Source organism: Protopterus annectens, chromosome 12.part0 (genome assembly GCF_019279795.1).
Source record: "Protopterus annectens isolate FY-2018-M chromosome 12.part0, PAN1.0, whole genome shotgun sequence".
NCBI lineage: Eukaryota > Metazoa > Chordata > Ceratodontiformes > Protopteridae > Protopterus > Protopterus annectens.
Genome location: NC_056746.1, coordinates 558,859,828 through 558,881,218, shown reverse-complemented (window position 1 = coordinate 558,881,218; position 21,391 = coordinate 558,859,828). Strand labels below are relative to the sequence as shown.

The 21,391-nt window shown below is 41.9% G+C and overlaps 1 protein-coding gene across 1 annotated transcript in view; it reads left to right on the top strand.

Annotated features, from left to right (window-relative positions):
- The window catches only part of LOC122816707 (transformation/transcription domain associated protein), a gene marked incomplete in the record, with an annotated part of 2,794,447 nt that overhangs the window by 1,750,177 nt on the left and 1,022,879 nt on the right, over positions 1 to 21,391 (top strand). The window contains 1 exon segment of the mRNA XM_044089697.1: positions 18,604 to 18,729. Within this exon segment, the coding sequence (XP_043945632.1) occupies positions 18,604 to 18,729 (126 nt within the window).

Genomic DNA, 21,391 nt, shown 5'->3' with positions numbered 1-21,391 from the left:
CCTTAGGCCTCCATTATCTCATCCTGTCCCCCCTTGGGACTTGAATATGGTTCTTGCTGCCCTAACTGCCCGTCCTTTCGTACCAGCTGCTACCTGTGATTTAAAATTTCTGTCTTGGAAAACGGCCTTTTTAGTGGCCATAACTTCTGCCAGGTGAGTTTCAGAACTTCAAGCTCTTTGTTCTGATCCTCCCTATTTGATTTTTCACAAGCATAGAGTTTCATTGAAATTAAACCCTTCCTTTATACCAAAGGTGGCCTCCTCTTTCTGTATTCAACAAACTATAGAACTCCCTGTGTTTTTCCCAGAATTCTCTAATAACGCAGAATATACCTTGCATCAATTGGACGTACATAGACAACTGCTTTTACTTGAATAGAACCGCTCACACGCTGAAATCAAATCAATTGTTTGTTTCCTTTGCAATGAACAAATTGGGTCAACCAGTAACAAAATCTCCATAGCTAAATGGATTAAAGATTGTATCATTTTTATTTATTCACAGGCTAACAAAGAGCTTCCCTTTCCAGTCAAGGCTCATTCTACCAGGGCAATGGCTACTTCTGTAGCTTTTCACTCCAAATTATCAATAGATGATATTTGTGCTGCGGCAACCTGGAATTCTCCGCACACTTTCATTTCTCATTACAAATTGGATGTGGTTTCTCGAGGCAGGGCTTCCTTTGGTTCCACAGTTCTCAGGAGTGTTTTCCAATGAGCCGCCTGGGATTTAGGTGCTAGGGACGCTGTCCCATCTGTTATGAATGTAGGCGAGATAGGATCCCATTACATCTTTTAGTTATGTACTTATAACTTCGTATGTATGGGATCCATCTCGCCTACATTCATAAGTACCCACCCTCCTTCCCCCTTCCATTCGGATTTAGAGGAGCTGTAGTCCCTTTTTGGTGATCTTTCTTGAAGAACTTTAGTTGATTATAGTGACTACTAGTTTTTCTGTGTTTGCATGGATGTATGAAAGCGAACAAGCAAGATCTGGGGAAGCAGGTGTAGTGCATCCTGGGATAGGGAGTAGCCCAGCCAATGAGAGACTTCGTACTAGTGTATTAGTTGCCGAGTCGGAGCCAATGGATCGGCTCCGAACCCATCTGTTATGAATGTAGGCGAGACGGATCCCATACATCCGAAGTTATGGTAAGTACATAACTAAAAGTTTCATATGCTCAAATATCAGCAATATATCATGACACTGCTTAAACAGAAAATAATGGCAAATTCTGAATGTGCAGAAAACAAAGAAATGCAGGATTTATTGCATGCAGCTGAACAAGTTGGAAAGCATACTTTGCAATGTGGGTTTGATTCTCTGAAGGCCTCCTGCAGGGCCGCTGTTACAGGTTCTGTCATTAGGAGGCATGCTTGGTTAAAGGAACAAAGTCTGCCTGACCATGTTAAAGCAAAATTATTAGATGCTCCTTTACAACATGATACCTTGTTTGGTGTTAAGGCAGAAGAGGTGTTAAAGAAAATGGAGGACAAAGCTAAATCTATGCAAATGGTCAAGGATTTCTTACAGGTACAGCCACCTAGATTTAGCAGACACTGGCCTACAAAGAATTGGTTCTTTCCATTCTCAGACAGACCTCAAAGGGGCAGATCCAGACACCTTAGAGGCAGATCACAGCCGCAAGGATCCTACAGGCATAAGCAGTGGAATGCTTCTACCCCCAAAGGTGTAGAGGACAAATCACAATCATACAGGAAACAGTCCCAATGACTTCCCCCTGCCTGTGCCAAGCACTTATCTTCTGGCAGCACCCTTAGGGGAAACACTAGCACTTTTTCCTCAAAATTGGCACATTATAACCCAGGACAAATGGGTTCTAGACATAGTGTCACAAGGCTACAAGTTTCATTTCCATACCCTGCCAAGGGCAAACGGTTGGCCAGACCTGCCAAAAAATCAATGGGCAGAAGCTCAAAAACAAGTCTCAGCTCTCATGGACATGAGAACTATTCAACAAGTACCACAACAAGAGCAGGGACAAGGATTTTACTCAAGACTGTTTTTGGTACCCAGAAAGGACAAAGCATGGAGACCAATACTGGACCCATCTATTCTAAACACTTTCATGAATATACCAAAATTCAAGATGTTGACCTTACAGCAGCTTCTGCCTATGCTGGGCAGCAAGGCTTGGCTCGTGACTTTAGACCTAAAACAGGCATTACCTGCATGTCCCAATCACAGTCATGCAGAAGATACCTCAGATTCAAGGCTGGCTCAAAGCATTACCAATTCTCTGCACTGCCCTTTGGCTTTTCTACTCCGCCCAGGGTCTTCACAAAGTGCCTGGCAGCAGTAATTGCTTACTGCAGACAAAGAGGAATACAGATACATCCTTACTTGGACGACTGCCTCATTACAAGCAGAGAACAAGGACATTCTACTATATCTGACTTTTGTGATAAGACTTTTAACAGGCCTAGGGTACACAGTCAATAAAAAGAAATCAAAACTAGTACACTCTCAAGAGATAATATTCCTGAGTGCAAGCTTAAATACAACTGCCCAGATGGCTTATCTCACTCAAGACAAACAAAGGCAACTGACTACCTGTTTCAAGGAAATGGCAACAAAGGCCCAGTTATCTGCAAGAAAAATTCTGCAGGCTTTGGGCTTCATGGTATCCTGCATCTTATTAATTCCATATGCAAGACTGCATATGAGGAAAATTCAATGGTACCTAAAAAGTGTCTTGACACAACATTGCCACAGTCTGGAAACAATGATTACTCTAATTCTCTGCCTGCAACAGGAATTTCGATGGTGGGCAAAGGCTTGTCACCAAAACAAGGGACAGCCATTCTCACTACCCCCAGCCAGGCAGAGCCTAACGACGGATGCATCAGATTATGCCTGGGGGGCACACATGGCAGGAAGTGGCATTCAGGGCACCTGGTCCACAAACCAAAAGCATCTACATATCAGTCAAAAAGAGATGCTAGCTGTTCAAAATGCCCTGACAGCCTTCAAGGACCTACTTCATCTGGGACAACTACTGATAAAGACAGACAACACCGCGGTCATGTGGTACATAAACAAGCAGGGGGGCACTCATTCTTACCCCCCTGTGCAGACTAGCCATGGCTTTGTGGGACACAGCATTGACTTAACAAGTTCATCTGCAGGCACAATTCCTGCCAGGAAAGGAAAATTATCTGGCAGAAGAACTAAGCAGAAACCTCATGGATCCCCACGAGTGGCACCTGGATCCACAACTCTTCAGCATGATAACAATGAAATGGGGACGCCTGGACCTAGATCTGTTTGCCTCTCCTCAAAACAATCAACTAAAAAGATTCTGCACAAGGACTTATCACAGACAAACTTTGGAAAGTGGATGCCTTATCTTTCAACTGGACAAAACCTATCAGTATATGCCTTTCCTCCACTGCCTCTCCTCCCCAAGGTACGCCTAAAGGTCAGGCAGGAGAAACCTAAAATTATTCTGATTTCCCCAGACTGGCCACGCCAGTACTGGTATCCGATCTTAAGGAACTTGTCCCAATGCCCAGCCTGGACCTTACCCTCAAATACCTCATCTGCTGTCCCAGCAAAACAATCAGATTCTGCACAGCCAACTCAGGACCCTAAACCTGGCAGCATGGCGGATAATGTAGCCATACAAACCACACCTCTCACTAGAGCTGTGATGGATGTCATTTTAGAAGCCAGAAGGCCTAGTACTAGAAAATTCTATGCTGGGAAATGGAATAGATTTTGCGCTTGGAACCAAGCTCAAGGAACTGATACAGCTGTCCCAAATACTCCCCAGATTTTGTAATATTTAACTGAGATGCTGGACAAAGGCCTATCTTTTTCATCAATTAAAATCCATGCCTCTGCCATTTCGGCTCGTTACAATACAGAGCCACCACTCTTTTCTCAGCCTTTATTAAGGCAGTACCTCAGAGGAGCCAAAAACTTAAGGCCTCCAAGGAGAACGCCAATACCTGCATGGGACCTCAATTATGTCTTGGAAAAACTCACCTTACCTACCTCATTTTGGGCCAGCTGCTACTGCGGACATAAAGTTCTTATCTTGGAAAACAGCTCTACTCCTAGCAATAACTTCTGCAAGACGAGTTTCAGAGCTACAGGCTCTCATGGCTGTGGAACCCTGTATCATTTTCTATCCAGACAGGGTCTCTCTGAGAACAAACCCTACATTTATGCCTAAGGTGGTATCCAGTGTAGCCTTTAACCAAACAATTCATTTGCCAACCTTTTATCCAAATCCACAGAACAAGGGGGAGAAAATTCTGCATTCTTTGGACGTACACAGACAGCTAAGATTCTACTTGGGCAAAACTAAAGTTTTCAGAAAGACAGAGCAATTACTAGTGGCATATGCCACAGCATCACAAGGAAAGGCTATCTCCAAGCAGACTATTTCAAAGTGGATAGGTCACTGCATTTGTTTCTGCTACTCACAGCATGGCAAACCAGTGCCTAAGGGCATTAGGCCTCATTCAACCAGAGCTGCAGCCTTTCTCAGGGGATTACCAACCAAAGACATTTTGGAGGCTGCTACTTGGAGTTCAGTGCATAACTTTACAAAACATTACAATCTGCCTCTTTACTCTAAATCCAGGGCAGGCTTTGCCACTGCAGTTCTGCAGGGCCTCATATCCGCTCCTAATGCTGTTTAGCTCCAGCCCCCCAACCATAGCTTTGGGACTCAACCCAAATGTGTAATGACTGCAACAGTGAAACACGAAGAACATAGTACAGTTGTGTACACTTACTATAAATGTAGATGTTCGAGTGTATTCACTGTTGCAGTCCAGGTTACCCACCCGCCACCCCCCTTATTTTTTTTCTGGAACTTATCTTTACTTCTCTAATCTATACAACCTAGGTGGTGTATTTGCTTATAGATGAAGATAAAGCTTATTTTGGTGCATGTATGTTTTACTTACATAATTTTAGCCTACCTTTTTGTGGGCACCTGACATCCGGGGCAAGAAAAACTAAATAAAATGGCGTTGGCTGCATCTTTTATACCCCTAACGTCAGGGAAGAGGCGACAGCAACCGACTCAGGACCCAAGACTTTGGAATTCAGGCCGACTGAGGGCAACCTGCTAGCAGGATAACCCAAATGTAATGACTGCAACATTGAATACACTCTAATATCTACATTTATGGTAAGTGTACACAACTGTACTTTTCTGTTTTCATAAAGGTTTTGATTGAGCTATTTAACTGTGAGCAGTAGTGACCCGATAAATCTTTTCTGATAGTAAGAAGTGTTTTTGTTTCCAGGATGTGGAAGAGCTGGGTGTCGTTTGTATTGCATTAAAGGGATGTATGAGTATTCGCTTTCTTATGAAGTACTGAGAATATTTAGTGCTGCTCTTTGTTTATATTCTAGGATGCATCTTAAAACAAATTTTCTTTGAGTTGGTTTTGGAATAGTTAATCTAAGTGTAACTTATGCTGCTCACCCCATTTAAGTTCACAAATGATTATTTAAATGTTGTAATTATCACTGAAGATATTGAAAAGAATGGTTGTATTTTACAGCCATGTTTCATTGATAGCTACTGTTTTAGAGGAGTGCTAGCTATGAGTGCTTCTTTGATGTCAGTTTTGTTTGTTATGCTTTTGTATGTTTATGTGGCAAATTTTGAATACTTTGGTGCTATTTCTGGAGTCATGATTGGTGAGTTATTATTCACTGTAGTTGGGTCGGTATGAAAGGAGGTCAGAAGATGATTGTTGGTGAGATAGGTATTGGTACTAGTGGAGTGGTTGGCCCTGGATTAGGGTTAATATTACCTGCTATGTAAACTTTTAACAGGAAGGGAACTGCTAAGAGGGTTGAGTTGTATCTGTTTTGGTAATAAAGAAATGTGGGTGTAGAGCGGAACTGTAACCATGTTTGGTAAAATCAGTGTGGCTCTATTATGAGTTAATTGCAGGAGCGCGTAGTGTTAGTCTGATAGGTGTGAGGAAAGTCTGTAAATGGTACTGCATCAGGAAGCTACTACGTAGAGTGAGTTCAACAAGAGACAGGGTACTTTTGGTAGTTGTGTATAGTTATTGGTTTGGGTTATTAATGTTTTGTCTCTCTTTAACATAGTAATCATTTGGTATAAATGGGAAATTTTTAAATAAAAAAGATGGTTTATATGTGTAGGAGAAAGAATATCCAGAGACATTAAAGGGATGATGTTGATGTAAAAGGTTTAAAGATCGGGGAATCTAATAGTAGGAGGTAACAGGTGTATCATATAGAGGATGGTAATTACAATATAATTTTCAAAAAGGGGTGTAGAATGTAATGTCGACTTAGTAAACTATTATGATTAAAAGTAAAAACTTAATTTTCAAAGATGTAAATGTTATGATTTGAAAGACAAGAGTAGACTTGTCCTTTAGCCAGTTTTTTTCAAGCTATTGTAATGTAGAGAAGTGACTGCGAAAAGGGAGAGATGGGAGAGGAAACGCTACGGCCTGCGTATGTTGACCACAGTGTGTGCCTGGTGGGATTAAACATTTCACTCTACAATGTAGTAAACGTGTAGTGAGGTAAAGTTTTAGCATTTGTATAATTTATGATAAAGTAATTAAAATGGTAGTTGTGCAGTTAAAAACATTGCATGCTCAAATTAGGTTACAGTTGGAAGCAGGATGTGCATGAATTTTGAGCATACAATATATATGGACTTATCTAGATGTTAGAATTCTTGTGAGAGGTTAGTTTTGGGTGACATAGAGGTAGGGGAAGTTGAGAACATACAAGTGTAGGAGCACCAGGAGAGGGTGAGGATGGGAGGGAGTGGAGTGGGCCATTTTCAGTGTGCCGGAGTGGTCGCTAATCATTGAAGGCCTACATGCACTACATGAAGCCTGTCAGCACAACTGCGTAGGGGGGAGTGCATGACTCACATCTGGCTAGTGTACTGTAGAGAACAGTTCAGGTATGAATACAGTCTTAAAATTGTGCATACGATGCAGCCAACAGTTGTGCTATATTTTATAATGTGGTTGATTTTTTATATAGATTAACATGCTGTGTACAGCACATATATTCACTTTAATTTTTAAATCTGTCATGCGAGTACTGCAATAGATATTTATATTGTTTTTGTTATTTAATGGCTTTATGCTGAATAACAATGTATTTAGAATGCACATTTTTATTTTTATGTGCTCAAATATAACAACTTGCTATTTATTTATTTATTTTACCAATTTACTGATTGGATAAGCTAAATGGACACAATTGTACCTTTTCTGGGTTACCTAGGAACACTGTCTGGTTAAATGACTTGCTCAGAGTCGCACAGTAGGCAAATGAAGTTTGGAGGGGAATCAAACTCTGTACCGTGAGTACAGGAAGCAGCTCATTAACAGGTCAAACCTTTAGTCTTCTTTGATAACTGCCAGGCATTTACTGCTGCAGTAAATTAGAAGAAATTAATTGCTGTTGCCTTAACTGCATATATATATATATATATATATGTGTGTGTGCGTGTGTTTATGTATATCTATATCTCTGTATATATCTCTTTATATATATATATATATATATATATATGTGTGTGTGTGTGTGTGTATGTGTGTATGCATAAAAATGGTACATTTGTGGCACTTGCCATTAGCACCCCCAGTGTATGCAGACTACAGTGCTATAATCTTTTAAGATTCAGAATTGTTAGAATTTGTATTTTTCTTATGACTTTTCCTAACTGTCATTGTGTTAAATAGTGGTGTGTTAGATGGCTTACTTCATATTTAGGCATTATATACAAAGGTATTTGCTTATGATATGTATAGTGGCTCATGATTTTATAGGTTAGTTATTTTCTTGCTTTGTTATTCATGGTTTCCTAGGTTTGTCACAAGTGAATGTGGTGATAGATTTACTTGGGCTCTTAAAAAAAAAAAAAGAAAGAAAGAACTGAAGGAGGCACTCTGTATGCACTTTTTAAGCAGTATGTCCACTAACAGCCACAACACCAGAATTCAGCCACATGAAGAGCTGGAGACCTTACTACTGAAAACATCTGGCTTGTAGAATGATACCTGCCTGCAGCATAATTTGATATGATGTGTATGATTACCTGCTGCACTGTTCCCCTTCTTTGTATATCTGTTTGCATGGTGAGTTCATTCACACCTGTACTTTTTCTCCCAAAAATGCTTTAAAACTCTTCTTAAGCCAGTCCACTTGGGTACGGGGGGGTGGAGAGAGGTGGTCCTTCCTATATAGTATACACACCATCCGAAGTTGACCTAAGGAGAATGCACAAATTCTGGAAGACTTACAAGTTCATAATTGCTTAAGTGCTTGTCAGAAGAAACTTGCAATGGCTAAGTAAACCTTTTGCATTTTGGTTTCTGATGGCATTGCCTTTTGCGGTGGTGGTGCTGCGGTAGCATTGTCGCCTCACAGTAAGACGTTGTCCTGTTTGATTCTCAGCTAAAGCGTCTTCTGTGTGGAGACCTGCATGAATGGGCGGACCTTCGATGAAGGTTGTGCATCAGGGCTGGCAACTCGGTACGTAAAAATCTACTGCCAATCATTAGCGGACCGGAGTTCCGCTGTGGCAACCCCTAACTGGGAAAAGCCGAAAGATACAACATGGCATTGCCTTTTGCAATCAGCTTTTTGGAAAATTGCTGTCAAAGGCAAAAGACTAGACCAGGAGCCGTGGTTGCTTTTTCTGCTCACTTTAGAAATACCCCTTTTACAAACATTTGTGCCATAGCTGATTTCTCTTTTTGCCTTATACCTTCGTGCAGTCCTGCCACCTGACACCGCTGCTTATGAAATGACGTATCAGGTTGTGTTGTAGCCCTTTGACCCACACTCTGCATGTATTGTGATAAGCGGTGGGTGTAGAATTGGTTCTTGTGAGAGATGCCACCAGTTCCATCACTGGCATCTTAAGGAGCACCACCCAACCTGTAAACAGATATCCCAACATTCCCCAGTTTCCACAAGAGAATCTGATGTGAAGAGAGCTAGTTTTAGAACTGAGATCCAAGAGCTAAGTGTCTGAAAGCTTTTGAACCAGACTTTTATTTTTATAATGATCTTAAGGAACTGACCTAGAGGCTAGCATGTTTCCTACACAGGACATCAGCTGAAGGGCACTATCCTTGACCACAAGAAAAACATACCAGAAGAGGTAGAGAAAGGAGACTGACCACCACCTTTCTGGGTACACAACAACCAAGCAGCATGTGGACTAACTAGGAGATCTCCACAAACATGCCTCTAACATTGTCTGAAATTTTGCAAGCAACTAAGGCTGGATGTTCTTTGTGTTTCACTGTTGTAGTCATCACATTTGGGTTATCCCTGCCAGGGTAGCCCTTGGCCGGCCCAAATACCAGAGACTTAGTATTTCTGCGTCAGTTGCTGTCTCGTGAAGACTGACGTCAGGTTGTCAGTAGTATAAAGTAAGGCAGCCGACGCCATTACATCAGTCTTTCTTGCCGTGGAGCCCAAAGCAGAAGCAGTTTGCACAAGTGCCTGTCTGCCACTACCTGAGTTTTCATCTTCAAATTGAAGTTGAAGTCTTCTAAAGCTAAGTACCCCGTTGGGGATAATTTTTTTTTTGCACTAACCGATGTCAGAAAAAGTTAATAATTGTCTAGCATGTGGAAAGCAAATACCACACCGAGACTTCCATTCTTACTGCGTCACTTGTTTAGGCCCAGACCACAACGTCCCCCATTGTCGCTTCTGTGTTTGTTCAATGCCAGAACTATCAGTAATCGGGCCTTTATTGTAGCCAGATATTTTCGTTTGCAGTCCTCAAATTTCGATATGGCTTCGGTAAGCCATCTGACAGCAGTTCTTCCATAAAAACGTAAAGATGTACAGAGACAGACCACACATTTCCAAACCTACCGACGATGCTTCCGTTAAGCTAGTATTCAATTTTCTGGTACTCAGTGAGGCACTTTCGCAGCCCCTGATGCCCACTTCAGTTGATTCGCAGGCCGCTAACGAGACACTTTCGGAGTCCGGTATGCCGCAAAACTCTTCTTCAGCTAAGGATCCTGCGGTCGTCTCTACCTTGGATGGATCCGGAGCCGCTGAGCAGGCACCAACTTCCGAGGAAGTCATTTGCACTACCGAATCTCTACACAAACCAATGTCTTCTTTCGTGACTACCATTCTTTCTAAAATGACCGAGTTTCTTAGGCCCAGGTTTCGAACCACACCCAAGAAACAGACAACCCACTCTCAGGCACCTTCTGCCTTGCCTCAGTCTCAAGTGCTTAAAATGGCGGAAGACCTTGTCATGCTGATCAGGTGAAGCCAAGCCACCCCCACAAAAAGGAAAAGAGATCTGTCCCCTGTAGTTTTGTCTGAACAAGAGTCAGATGAATCTGATGCATCTGACTATGAAGACATGCAACCCCTCTCCACTTATGAGGATTCTGATGCAGAGGACTCCATTTCTTCAGCCTCTTCCGCAAAGGATTTTTCCTTTGGGGAAACCCTGCATACTTTAAGGGAGCATTTCCAATGGGAAAGTCAGGGCTACCCTCAGTCTAAAAAGCGACTCAGGGAATTCCTAGATCTTCTGCAGCACAGACCCTTGGCCATCCCCCCAGTCCTGGATGTTATGGATGATGTTTTCCTTGAATCCAGCTTGACTCTTGCCTCCGTACCTCCTGCTCCCAGAAAACCAGACCGGTACTATAGAGTCCCTGACTCACACAAATATTGTTTTCAAAATCAAACAGCTGACCCTGAGGTTATTTCTCAAGGGCCAAAAGGGATTAAAGCAACCTCTGCTAAGAATCCCATCCCCTCAGATATGGATTCCCGAGTATTGGATAGATGGGGTAAGAAAGTATACACCTCAGCTACTCTTGCTATCAGGGCACTAAATTGTCAGTTCCGTATGCTGAAATTTCAGCAGCATACCTTGGAACTCCTTAAACAAAAAATGTCTTCCTTTCCTGCTTGGACATAATCTAAAGATTTACAAGACTTCATGCATTCTGCAAGTCAAGTAACTAAACACACTTTGCACTGTGGTTTTGATGCCCTATAAGCTTCTTGCAGGGCAGCAGTCACTGGATCTGTCATTAGAAGACATGCATGGCTTAAGGAACAACCCCTGCCAGACCATGTCAAATCTAAATTGTTGGATGCCTCCTTGCTCAAAGATAACTTATTTGGCACTAAGGCAGAAAAGATCTTAAAAAAGATGGAAGAAAAAGCAAAATCTATGCCAACAGTTAAGGATTTCTTACAGGTCCTGCCCCCTAGGTTCAGCAGGTATTGTCCCTCCAAGCACTGGTCCTTTCCTGCTCCGAGTAAACCGGCCCAGCCTAGGCCCTGTGGAAACAGACCCCCCCCCCCCTGCCCAGACAGCAGTCCCAGGGAATGCAGAGATCTAAGCAGTGGACTACCTCCACTTCAAAACCAGGGAGTTCTAAGCCATCCCCTTAGTGTAAGAACTCAGAATGACTCACCTCCTCCACTCCCCCCCCCCCCTCTGCCCACCTTCACTTACCCCTAGGAGGAAAACTTTCCTTTCACTCAAGCACCTGGGCCACCATTATCAAGGATCAATGGGTTTTGAACACTATGTCTCAGGGATACAAATTTTCCTTCCACACCCTTCCAACCCCAAAAGGGTTCCCAGATCTACCACCAAATCAATGGGCAGAGGCTCGAATGCAAATCCTTTCCCTACTCTCTATGAGGGCAGTAGAGCGCATTCCTGCAGAACAGATAGGCCAATGCTTCTACTCCAGACTTTCTGGTGCCCAGAAAAGAGGGCACATGGCACCCCATCCTCGATCTATCCATTCTAAACGCCTTCCTGGTGATCCCAAAATTCAAAATGCTCACCCTCCAGCAGCTGCTGCTACCCATGCTCTCCAAGGACGCTTGGCTAGCTACTCTAGATCTAAAAGAGGCCTACCTCCACATTCCTATCAGGGAATAATGCAGGAAATATCTCTTCTTCAGGGCAGGATCTCGACACTTTCAGTGCTCTGCTCTTCCCTTTGGCTTATCTACTACTCCCAGAATTTTCACAAAATATCTGGCTCCAGCCATTGCTTTTTGCAAACAAAGAAATATTCAAATTTACCCATACTTAGAGGACTGCCTTATTCAGGCAGGCAGACAGCCAGGAAAAGCTGCTCAAGCACCTGGCCTTTGTAAAGACCCTACTAACCTCCCTAGGGCACACAATTAACAAAAATAAATCCAAACAGGTGCCCACCCAAAGGATATTTTTCCTGGGAGCAAGTCTGGATACAGCATCCCAGATGGCATACCTTACACCAGAGAAACAAATTTTCATGACAGCCTACTTCTCTCAACTAGCCACCAGGCCCCAGCTATCTGCAAGGAAGATCCTGCAAGCTCTGGGGTTCATGGTATCTTGCATATTACTCATTCCATATGCTAGACTGCATATGAGGAAACTTCAGTGGTACCTAAAAAGCCTTTGGTGTCAACACTCTCAAGACCTTTCTACCTATAATTCCTTGCCTCAGAAAGGAATTTCTTTGGTGGGCATTAACATGCTCCCACAACAAGGGACTGCCCTTCTCCCTACCCCCCCGCCACCCAGACCCTCACCACAGACGCATCAGACTACGCTTGGGTGCACACCTGAACGACAGGTGTATACAGGGCCAATGGAGCCCACAGCAAATCCCTCTGCACATCTATCAAAAAGAGATTATGGCTGTGCAGCACGCCTTGATAGCTTTCAGACCCTTCTCTCTTTAGTGGTTCTCCTGATCAAAATCGACAACACCACTCTGATGTGGTACATCCAACAAACAGGGAGGGACTCGCTCCTACTTTCTATGCAGGCTGGCCATGAGCCTTTGGCTCACAGCCTCTTCCATACAATTAAACCTGTTAGCACAATTCCTACCAGGCTCTCTCAACTCTCTGGCAGACCAATTAAGCAGAAACCTTCTGGACCCACACGAGTGGCAACTCAACAGAAGTACCTTCACCCTAATAACTCAGAAATGGGGAACCCCGAAGGTCGACTCTTTGCCTCCCACACCAGCCATCAGCTCAGCAAATTCTGCACCAGAGAGCATCACTGCAGGGCTTGGAAAGTGGATGCCCTGCCCTTCCCTTGGGTCAGTCTATCGGTGTATGCCTTTCCTCCTCTACCTCTCATCTCCAGGTTACTGCTCAAAATAAGGGAGGAAAAACCAAGGACCATTCTTATAGCTCGAGACTGGCCCCGACAACACTGGTACCCCTTACTGCACAGCATGTCCCCTCCGCCTCCATGGCATCTTTCTCGGATTCTAAACCTCCTGACCCAGAGGGAAGGGGAATTCATGCATCCCCAATTGGAGATGCTCATTTTGGCAGCTTGGCTTATTCCCTAACCCCGAATCAATCTGTCATCCTCAGTAAAATGTTCTGGATGTTCTCTGTGAGGCCAGACCGTCCTATCACCAGAAAGTCTTATGCAGATAAATGGAAAAGGTTCTGCACCTGGATCCAGGCTAAGGGAACCAATATGGCACAGCCCTCCATCCCTCTCATCCTGGATTACTTAGCTGACCTACCACACAGTGGTCTCTCTTTCTCCTCTATAGAAATTCATGCCTCTGCTATTTCTGCTCATTTTCCCACTGAGCAGCCCCTTTTCCTCTCACCCTTTGATCAAACAGTTCCTCAGAGGGGCTAGCAACTTGAGGCCACCCAGAAGGGCACCAACAACAGCTTGGGATCTTAACTTTGTCTTGGAAAAGCTCACCCTGCCTCCTTTTGAACCAGCTTCTTCTGCAGAGCTAAAATTTCTCTCCTGAAAGACAGCATTCCTTCTGGCCATTACTTCAACTAGAAGAGTCTCTGAGCTTCAAGCACTCATGGCTGTGGAACCCTTCATCATCTTCCCTGCAGGCAGAGTATCCTTCAGAACTAACCCATCCTTCATTCCCAAGGTGGTGTCCAGTGTGGCTCTCAACCAATCCACTCATTTTCCCACCTTCTTTCCTAATCCCCAGAACAAGGGGGAAAGGATTCTTCACACTCTAGATGTGCACAGACAGCTAAGATTCTATCTGGATAGGACTAAATCCTTTAGAAAGTCTGATCAAGTGCTGGTTAGCTTTGCTACAGGGGCAGAAGGCAAAGCCATCTTTAAGCAAACCATTTCCAAATGGATAGCACACTGCATCCATTTTGTAGCAAACAGCATGGAAAGCCTCCCCCCAGGGGGTCAGGACACACTCCACCAGAGCAGCCTCCACTTCTGCAGCTTTCCTCAGAGGAGTCCCCACCAGGGACATCCTGGAGGCTGCCACCTGGACATCTGTTCATACTTTTACCAAGCATTGCCACCTTCCTCTCTTCTCCAAATCCAGGGCAGGGTTTGCCTCGGCAATCTTGCAGGGCATCCTCACCAGCCCCTAGTTTCCTTGACTGCCTCCACCCATTTCCTCAGCTTTGGAAATCTACCCAAATGTGATGACTGCAACAGTGAAACACGAAGAACATAGTACAGTTGTGTACACTTGCCATAAATGTAGATGTTAGGGTGTATTCACTGTTGCAGTCCTGGTTTCCCTCCCTCCATCCCCCTTTTTTCTCTTTCTCCTTTTATTACCATTCTTCCTTGTTGTTCTCCTTTCCTTACAAGGGACATATTGGTATTCATTTTCCACTGGTGGGGTTTTTCCACCAGGACCTGGGCTCCTAACAGGTTAGGGCAAGAAAAACTGATGTAATGGTGTCGGCTGCCTTACTTTATACTACTGATGACCTGACGTCAGTCCTCGAGCGACAGCAACCGACACAGAAATACTAAGTCTCTGGTATTCTGGCTGGCCAAGGGCTACCCTGGCAGGGATAACCCAAATGTGATGACTGCAACAGTGAATACACTCGAATATCTACATTTATGGTAAGTGTACACAACTGAACTTTCCACTACCCCTCTTTAGTTATATTGCCTTCACCTCCAGACCCCATCAGGCAGAGTGCTCAGGCTGGCTACTCACCTAAGATTCCGGGCGGCACATATACCTTATTTCTCATTTATTAACCAGGATGAAATATTGATCTGACTGAAACACATACAGGCTCATCCTGGCAGTGTCAGCCATAGATAAACTTGAGGCTTTAGGCGAAAAGGCTCCATGGCCCCCTCAGTACCAACCCAACCCTCTGCTGCCCATTCCATCCTGGCCTATTCACGTTATCCAGGTTACTTTTTTTTCTTCCTTTTTCTTACAGTTTCTCTTATGCTTCCATTTTTTGCTGCAGATATTTTTTCATTAATTATGGTCGGTCTAAGCAAGACTGCACTGCGAACACTATGGAGGAAACAGCTGCATTAAGCTGGTGGTCTGGGGGTTCTAGATACTTTTTGGTGCAATTTAGAGTTGTTTAAATAACATTTTCATCCAGTGATTGCCTGAACAAAGGAAGAAATTTACCCTTACTCTTCAACTTTGTCTCTTTTTCCCCCCTAAATCCTGTCAGCACATCCTAATTGACCAAGACTACTTCAGTGGAGATAACTGTATTAAGCTGGGGGCCTGGGGGGCCACTAGACCCCCAGAAGCCATGAGGTTTCTATATGCTGTGATATGAATTTGAGTTTAACAACATTTTTATCCAATGGTTGCATGAACAAAAACCATGATCAAAGAAAGAAATTTAGGCTTACTCCAACTTTTTTCCCTGCATTCTTTCAGCAAATCTAACTAACCAAGACTGCACTGTAATAACTGCAGTGGAAATAACTGTATTAAGCCAGTGGTCTGGAGTTGCTAGGCCTCTAGATGCTCTGAGATGCAGTTTAGAGTTGTTTTAAACAACCTTTTCATCCAGTGATGGTCTAAATGAAAACTATGATTAAGGAAAGAAATGTAGTCTTACTCTTTAACTTTGCTTTTCCTTGCATCCTTTCAACACACCCTAACTGACCAAGACTACTGTGTAATAACTAAATTAAACTGTGGGTCTGGGAGCTAGACACCTAGAAGTCATGGGGTTATAGATGCTCCGTAACTGTTTGATCTAATAATGGCTTGAACAAAACATTATGCATACGGAAAAGAAATTCAGTCTTCTTAATTTCAAGGAAGCAATAAGTTGTATCCAAGTTTTCATGCTCAAAACTGACCAAAACACCAGTTCACAGTAAACTAAGAAGACAAATGCTTGATAGGATACAAATGTCATGTCTTGGTATAGTACCTGCCCCCCTACGTTACATACCTCAAAAATAGTCACAGTCTCTGTGTCCCTCTCTCATGGTAAATTGGGATTAAAATTAAAGTACAAATGCCACAGTCATATTTCAGGCTGTTGCTGTTATATTTATATACAGCATGCCTCCTCACTCTGTACCCCCAAAAGACACCCTCCTTCTGATGTCAGACCTGGATAAAATTGAAAAATAAAACAGATCATATTTGCTGTCAAACATAACAGCATGCTTATTTACTTTCATACAAAAGACAAAACTGTGTATGCATCAGATGTTTGATTGCAAGGAAAATGAAAAAATGGTTACAATGATGTTTCCAGTCTGTTAGAGACAGTACAGTGCCCCTATATAATATGTAGTGACCCTCTTTGCAACCCTCTGAAGTGTGTGAGAAAATTAATGACCACACAATACCAAACTCAAAACAAGATGTAGTGACCTCTGAGGTTTGGGAGGAATGTTAAACAAATGTCACTAGTCCCGCCCCCATCCAAAGGGCAGAGGGAATTACTAAGCCCTTGTTAAAATCTACGTATACAGCCTTGGTGTGTTTGGGTCACAAGCCCCCAGAACTTCTGAAGGTGTGAGTATTCTGTATTGTATTTATCTTTTATTTTTTGTTTGGGAGATGACTGTTAAACTGAGCAAATGGCAACAGGGTCATTTGCTTTCATCCAGAGAACTCCCAACAAGCAGTTGCAGACACTTCTGCATACAGTTAAGACATCTGATTGCGATAAGAGAATTACAGTTTAATATATTTCACCATTGTTCCAGTTTTCACACATTAAAATGTTGCATGTTGCTTCACATAATAATATTAATCCTGCAGAGCAAAAATAATAAGCAAACAGCAGCAGGCAGCTGGTCATTTTCTTCCATGTAAGACAGCCAAAGCAATTTACAGGTGTTCAGTTAAGTAATTTGTCTTCTTATAAAGCACACTAGTCCTTAAAAAACAGATGGTTCCTATTTAAATTGAGCAGAAACAAGAAAGGGAGTTACTTTCATCCAGCAGTTCTAGTCACATTGTTTGATGGCTCTGTGATATTATTTCACCTCCACTGTCCAAACAAGTTGCCACACCTTAAAGGTTCCAATCCAAGTTGCTCTACACAGATCATAAAGACAGAAAAATATTTCACAAAATATCTGATTGATCACTTGCAGCATCTGTAAAAATAGTAATATCACTTCTTACTGCATCGTTTCCCTCATTCCAACTGCCCTCCCAAATCACAAAGCTAGTAAAATTGCCAAAAATATCTGGCTGATCACTGACAGCAGCATTATTGTAAACATAATAGTGACACTTTTCTCACTAACATCGTCATTCCTCCCGTCTCTTACCAGAATAATGTACCTGGTTTTTGACTTCTGTCCTTTGTTAAAATTTTTAGTTAACATAATGTGACTGGAACACCCAGTGTCCCATGGGCTCAAGTAAATAAGAAGGGCAAGAGAGTCCCTACAAACACAGTGCCCTAGGCAGTTGCCTAGTTTACTTATGCATAAGGCTGGCCCTGATTCTGGGGAATAATAACATAATCAGACAAAATCAAATACTAATAACAGATACAAAACAAATCAAAAGCATTTTAGTCATATTACCCCTACTCCTTGCACTGTGAATTCGGAATTTGGGCAAGTGTGTGGCTTGTCAGTGCTTCAGGACAGCACCTTCTGAGCTTTTGGCTGGCCTCCATTTCCTTACTGTCTTGAAATTTAAATGCGACCTGATGACATTGTTCCCAGCAACTGCACAGTACAGAAGGCCTCTGATGTCAAGTATAATGAATAAGTACTTCAGTTAATCTGCTAGTTTAGAATATACCGTTTAAGGTCTCTGATGAGCTTAAGTTTTGAATATGTATTTTAAAATGTAGAAATATTTCTGGAAGTAATTTAATTTGTAACGTCAAAGTAAATTTTACCAAAAGTTTTTAATCTCTAAAGGAACCAACATCAAATAAGCTGCACTTTGTGCAACCTGGTATACAGTATTATGTTCACTAGTGAATCTTAGACACTTTAAAGGTTGTTCTTTGTACATACATACATTTTATTTTTTGTTGCTATAGCAGCAAATTAAAACAGAGTTCCATAAATACTGACATTAAGGCAGTGTGTTTTTTGAAACCATATTTGCAGTTTTGTGTGTAGAAACTGACATAATGAGGTGTCGTGTAGCTGTACAACAGTCATTTATTAAGAGCGTGCAACTAGAAAATGGAGCCAGTGCAACATACGTTGTGGGTTTATGCTTGCATTCATTGCTATATTTAAGTGAATAGTTTTTAGATAATGTTTTTCACAAATAATGTCTTGCAGGAGGGTACAGGATTTCATATGGTAGTTCGTCATGATGTGAACTTTATTGCAGGTACTTCAAGTGTTGCATCGAAGTATGAAGAGCTGGAGAGTTTATATGCTGCCGTTGGGAAAGTGATTTATGAAGGGCTTACCAATTATGAGAAGGCTGCTAATGCTAATCCCACCCAACTGTTCGGTAAGCACTGCTTTCATGTTATATAGAAATCCACACCACTGGGCTGAAGTAGAAAGTGGCTGTGGGAAAATCTGTTTTTTGTCAGAGAATGCTTAACTGTTGCATGCATTGCTTTTAAATTAGATCAGTTCTTCATTGCAAAGGACCCTTCTACCCAATTTCTTAATATATGTATTCAAATAGTTTGTGTGGCCCAGAGATAGAGTTCGTTATAGTAATTAGAATTAAGTAAATGTGAAATGCTGTTAGTGACTTTACTTGGAGATGTAAAAGTTCACATATAGTAAATTCTAAATACTCTGTCTTCAGCAAATATTTTGCATTCATTTAAGTCAGTTACATTGCTCAGAAATTTGCAGATCTTTTGGGATTATGAATGTTCAGAAATGTTTTCTGTAGCTTGTCCAGCTTAGTGTGTGTTACTGCCGTTTTCCTCTTACAAGTATCACCTGTCTTTTCTTTTATTTTGTTTTCCAATGTAGTGAATGTGTTGTAGTAAAGTTTAATGAACTTTTTGACTAGTCTGTTCTTACAACTTCTGGCACAAAGATGGTGCTGTCTTTAAAACAGGCGTGAACACAAGAATTTTTTCATATGCAAGTGCAAATGTTATTTAATGCATTGCTTTGTGATCTTTGAAGACGCACACAATTTTATGGAGAGAATCGTTTAACTGGTCTCAGGACATAAGATTTTTTAGGGCATTATGGCAGCATGCATCCCTGACAGCTGATAATTATTCGTCATTGAGCTCTCATTTAAAATTTTTTGAGTCCCAATAGTTGTAGAGAGTAAATGAGTCATTTGACATACCTTTTTTCTTATAAACTAGAAGACATGGCATTTTATGTAATTTTCTTAAATTATGCTGTAAAACCAACCTTTTGGATTAAAGAAGTGCTTAGCATTTCCGTTCTTAAAACACATTGCAGGAGTCAGATGGTCCAAAGAAGAAGGCTGTGCTATTACTTGAGGCAGCTTTACACAAAGTCTGTGCAGAATGTTAGCATGATAGAGCGATATGGTAAGGAGTCAATTTTGAGGATCTTTTTTTCATGCATTTCTTGAACCCAGCCTTGAAAAAAAAAATAAACTGCATTTGTGCATGTTTCCATATCAGGTTAGATACCTCCTTCACACCTAGTCTGTGCAGTTAATGTCGGGGATTGTGATGCAGTTTCAGCCAGCAGGTCCTCACATTCTTTTAAACATCTCATCATCAGTGTGTCATCTTGGCAACAAATCATATAAGTTATTCCTTAGGACACCTTTTCTGTAACAAGTTGTTGTGAATGCAAACAAGCAAAAAGTGAGACTGTGTACTGACTTTCAGTATAACTCTCTTCAGCACATTAATCTTTTCCATATGTCTCTTTTTCTAATCCAGGCTTTCCTATGTTCTTATATCACTGTAAATAAAACAAAGTGCACATAACTGCAAATTCACCTTTAATCACAAACAGGTACACCATTGAAAACTGTTTTTCTCCTAATTGGTATAAAACACTAAAATACACATACCAGGGTGCCCTTTTCATACTTTTCATCTAATTTAAAATTGTTTTATTTTTGCTTCTTTGTCTGCAGCAGTTTGTTGTTCTTAAAAATATCCTCAGTCAGCAAACAGGTACACTTTTCTCTAATATTATTGTCCTAAGAAAATGCAGACTCTAACCCCCCTGTCACCTGCCCCATAGCTTCCTCTCTTCTATTTTCTCCTCCATCTTGTCACATACTGAGATTTATTTATTCGGTACTAATTACTCTCTTTTTGTTTTGTACTTAATTTAAAATACCATAACACTTCGTCATTCCATTATTTTTAACATTTTTCTTTTTTTTACTATTTAAATGAACCTCTTTCATGTCTTGCATAGTCCATATAATTTATGCAGATTTCCTGTTTCAACTTATTCATGGGTTTCTTTTGCTGTGTGCATCTCCCTTACCTGCTGTCGGCACCTGGACAGGGTAGGAGACATGTACTTTGACCAAACAAATGTGTTTTCTTTACCAGTCAGTAGAGCACTCTGGGCATAACTTGTACTCCCATTATTTTTTCTCAAGTGATTTTTTCCCTTCCCTCTTGGCTGACAAGAATCACATTTCCCTCAATCATTCTACCACTCCAGGAATTTCACCCAGAACCAAGAGATGAGTCGTCATGGGGATGCTTTGTGCTGCCACTGACATTTCAAAGATGAGGATATTTTGTATAAACTAACTACACCCCCTGGGCTGTGAGATGTGTGAACTACATCACTGCAGTGACCCACAATGTCCTCTCCTTGTGAGTGCTTCACTTTTGTGGTTTGGCTATGAAGGATACCACTTATAGGTGGCGTGGAGAACTTCAGGCCCACCCCTAGGCAGTCTCTCTGCATTGCCACCCTTCTTCTGAGGGTTATTAGCAAAAAAGTGCATCTGGCTGTGTCCCTCCCTCCCGCTCTACAGGATGGGTTTGTCTGTCCTCCCTTCCAGTGCCATCAAATGCAAGAGTTGCTGGTCAGACTTGGGTCGTGTGCTTTAATCAGGGCTTTATCACTCTATTCCAATGGTGCTGGCTTGTCACTTCCATTTAAGTGTGTTCTTTTTCAAACTCATTCTTTTCAGCATGACATATGCCACACTATAACACCATTTATTCTTCATTACTTTCTCT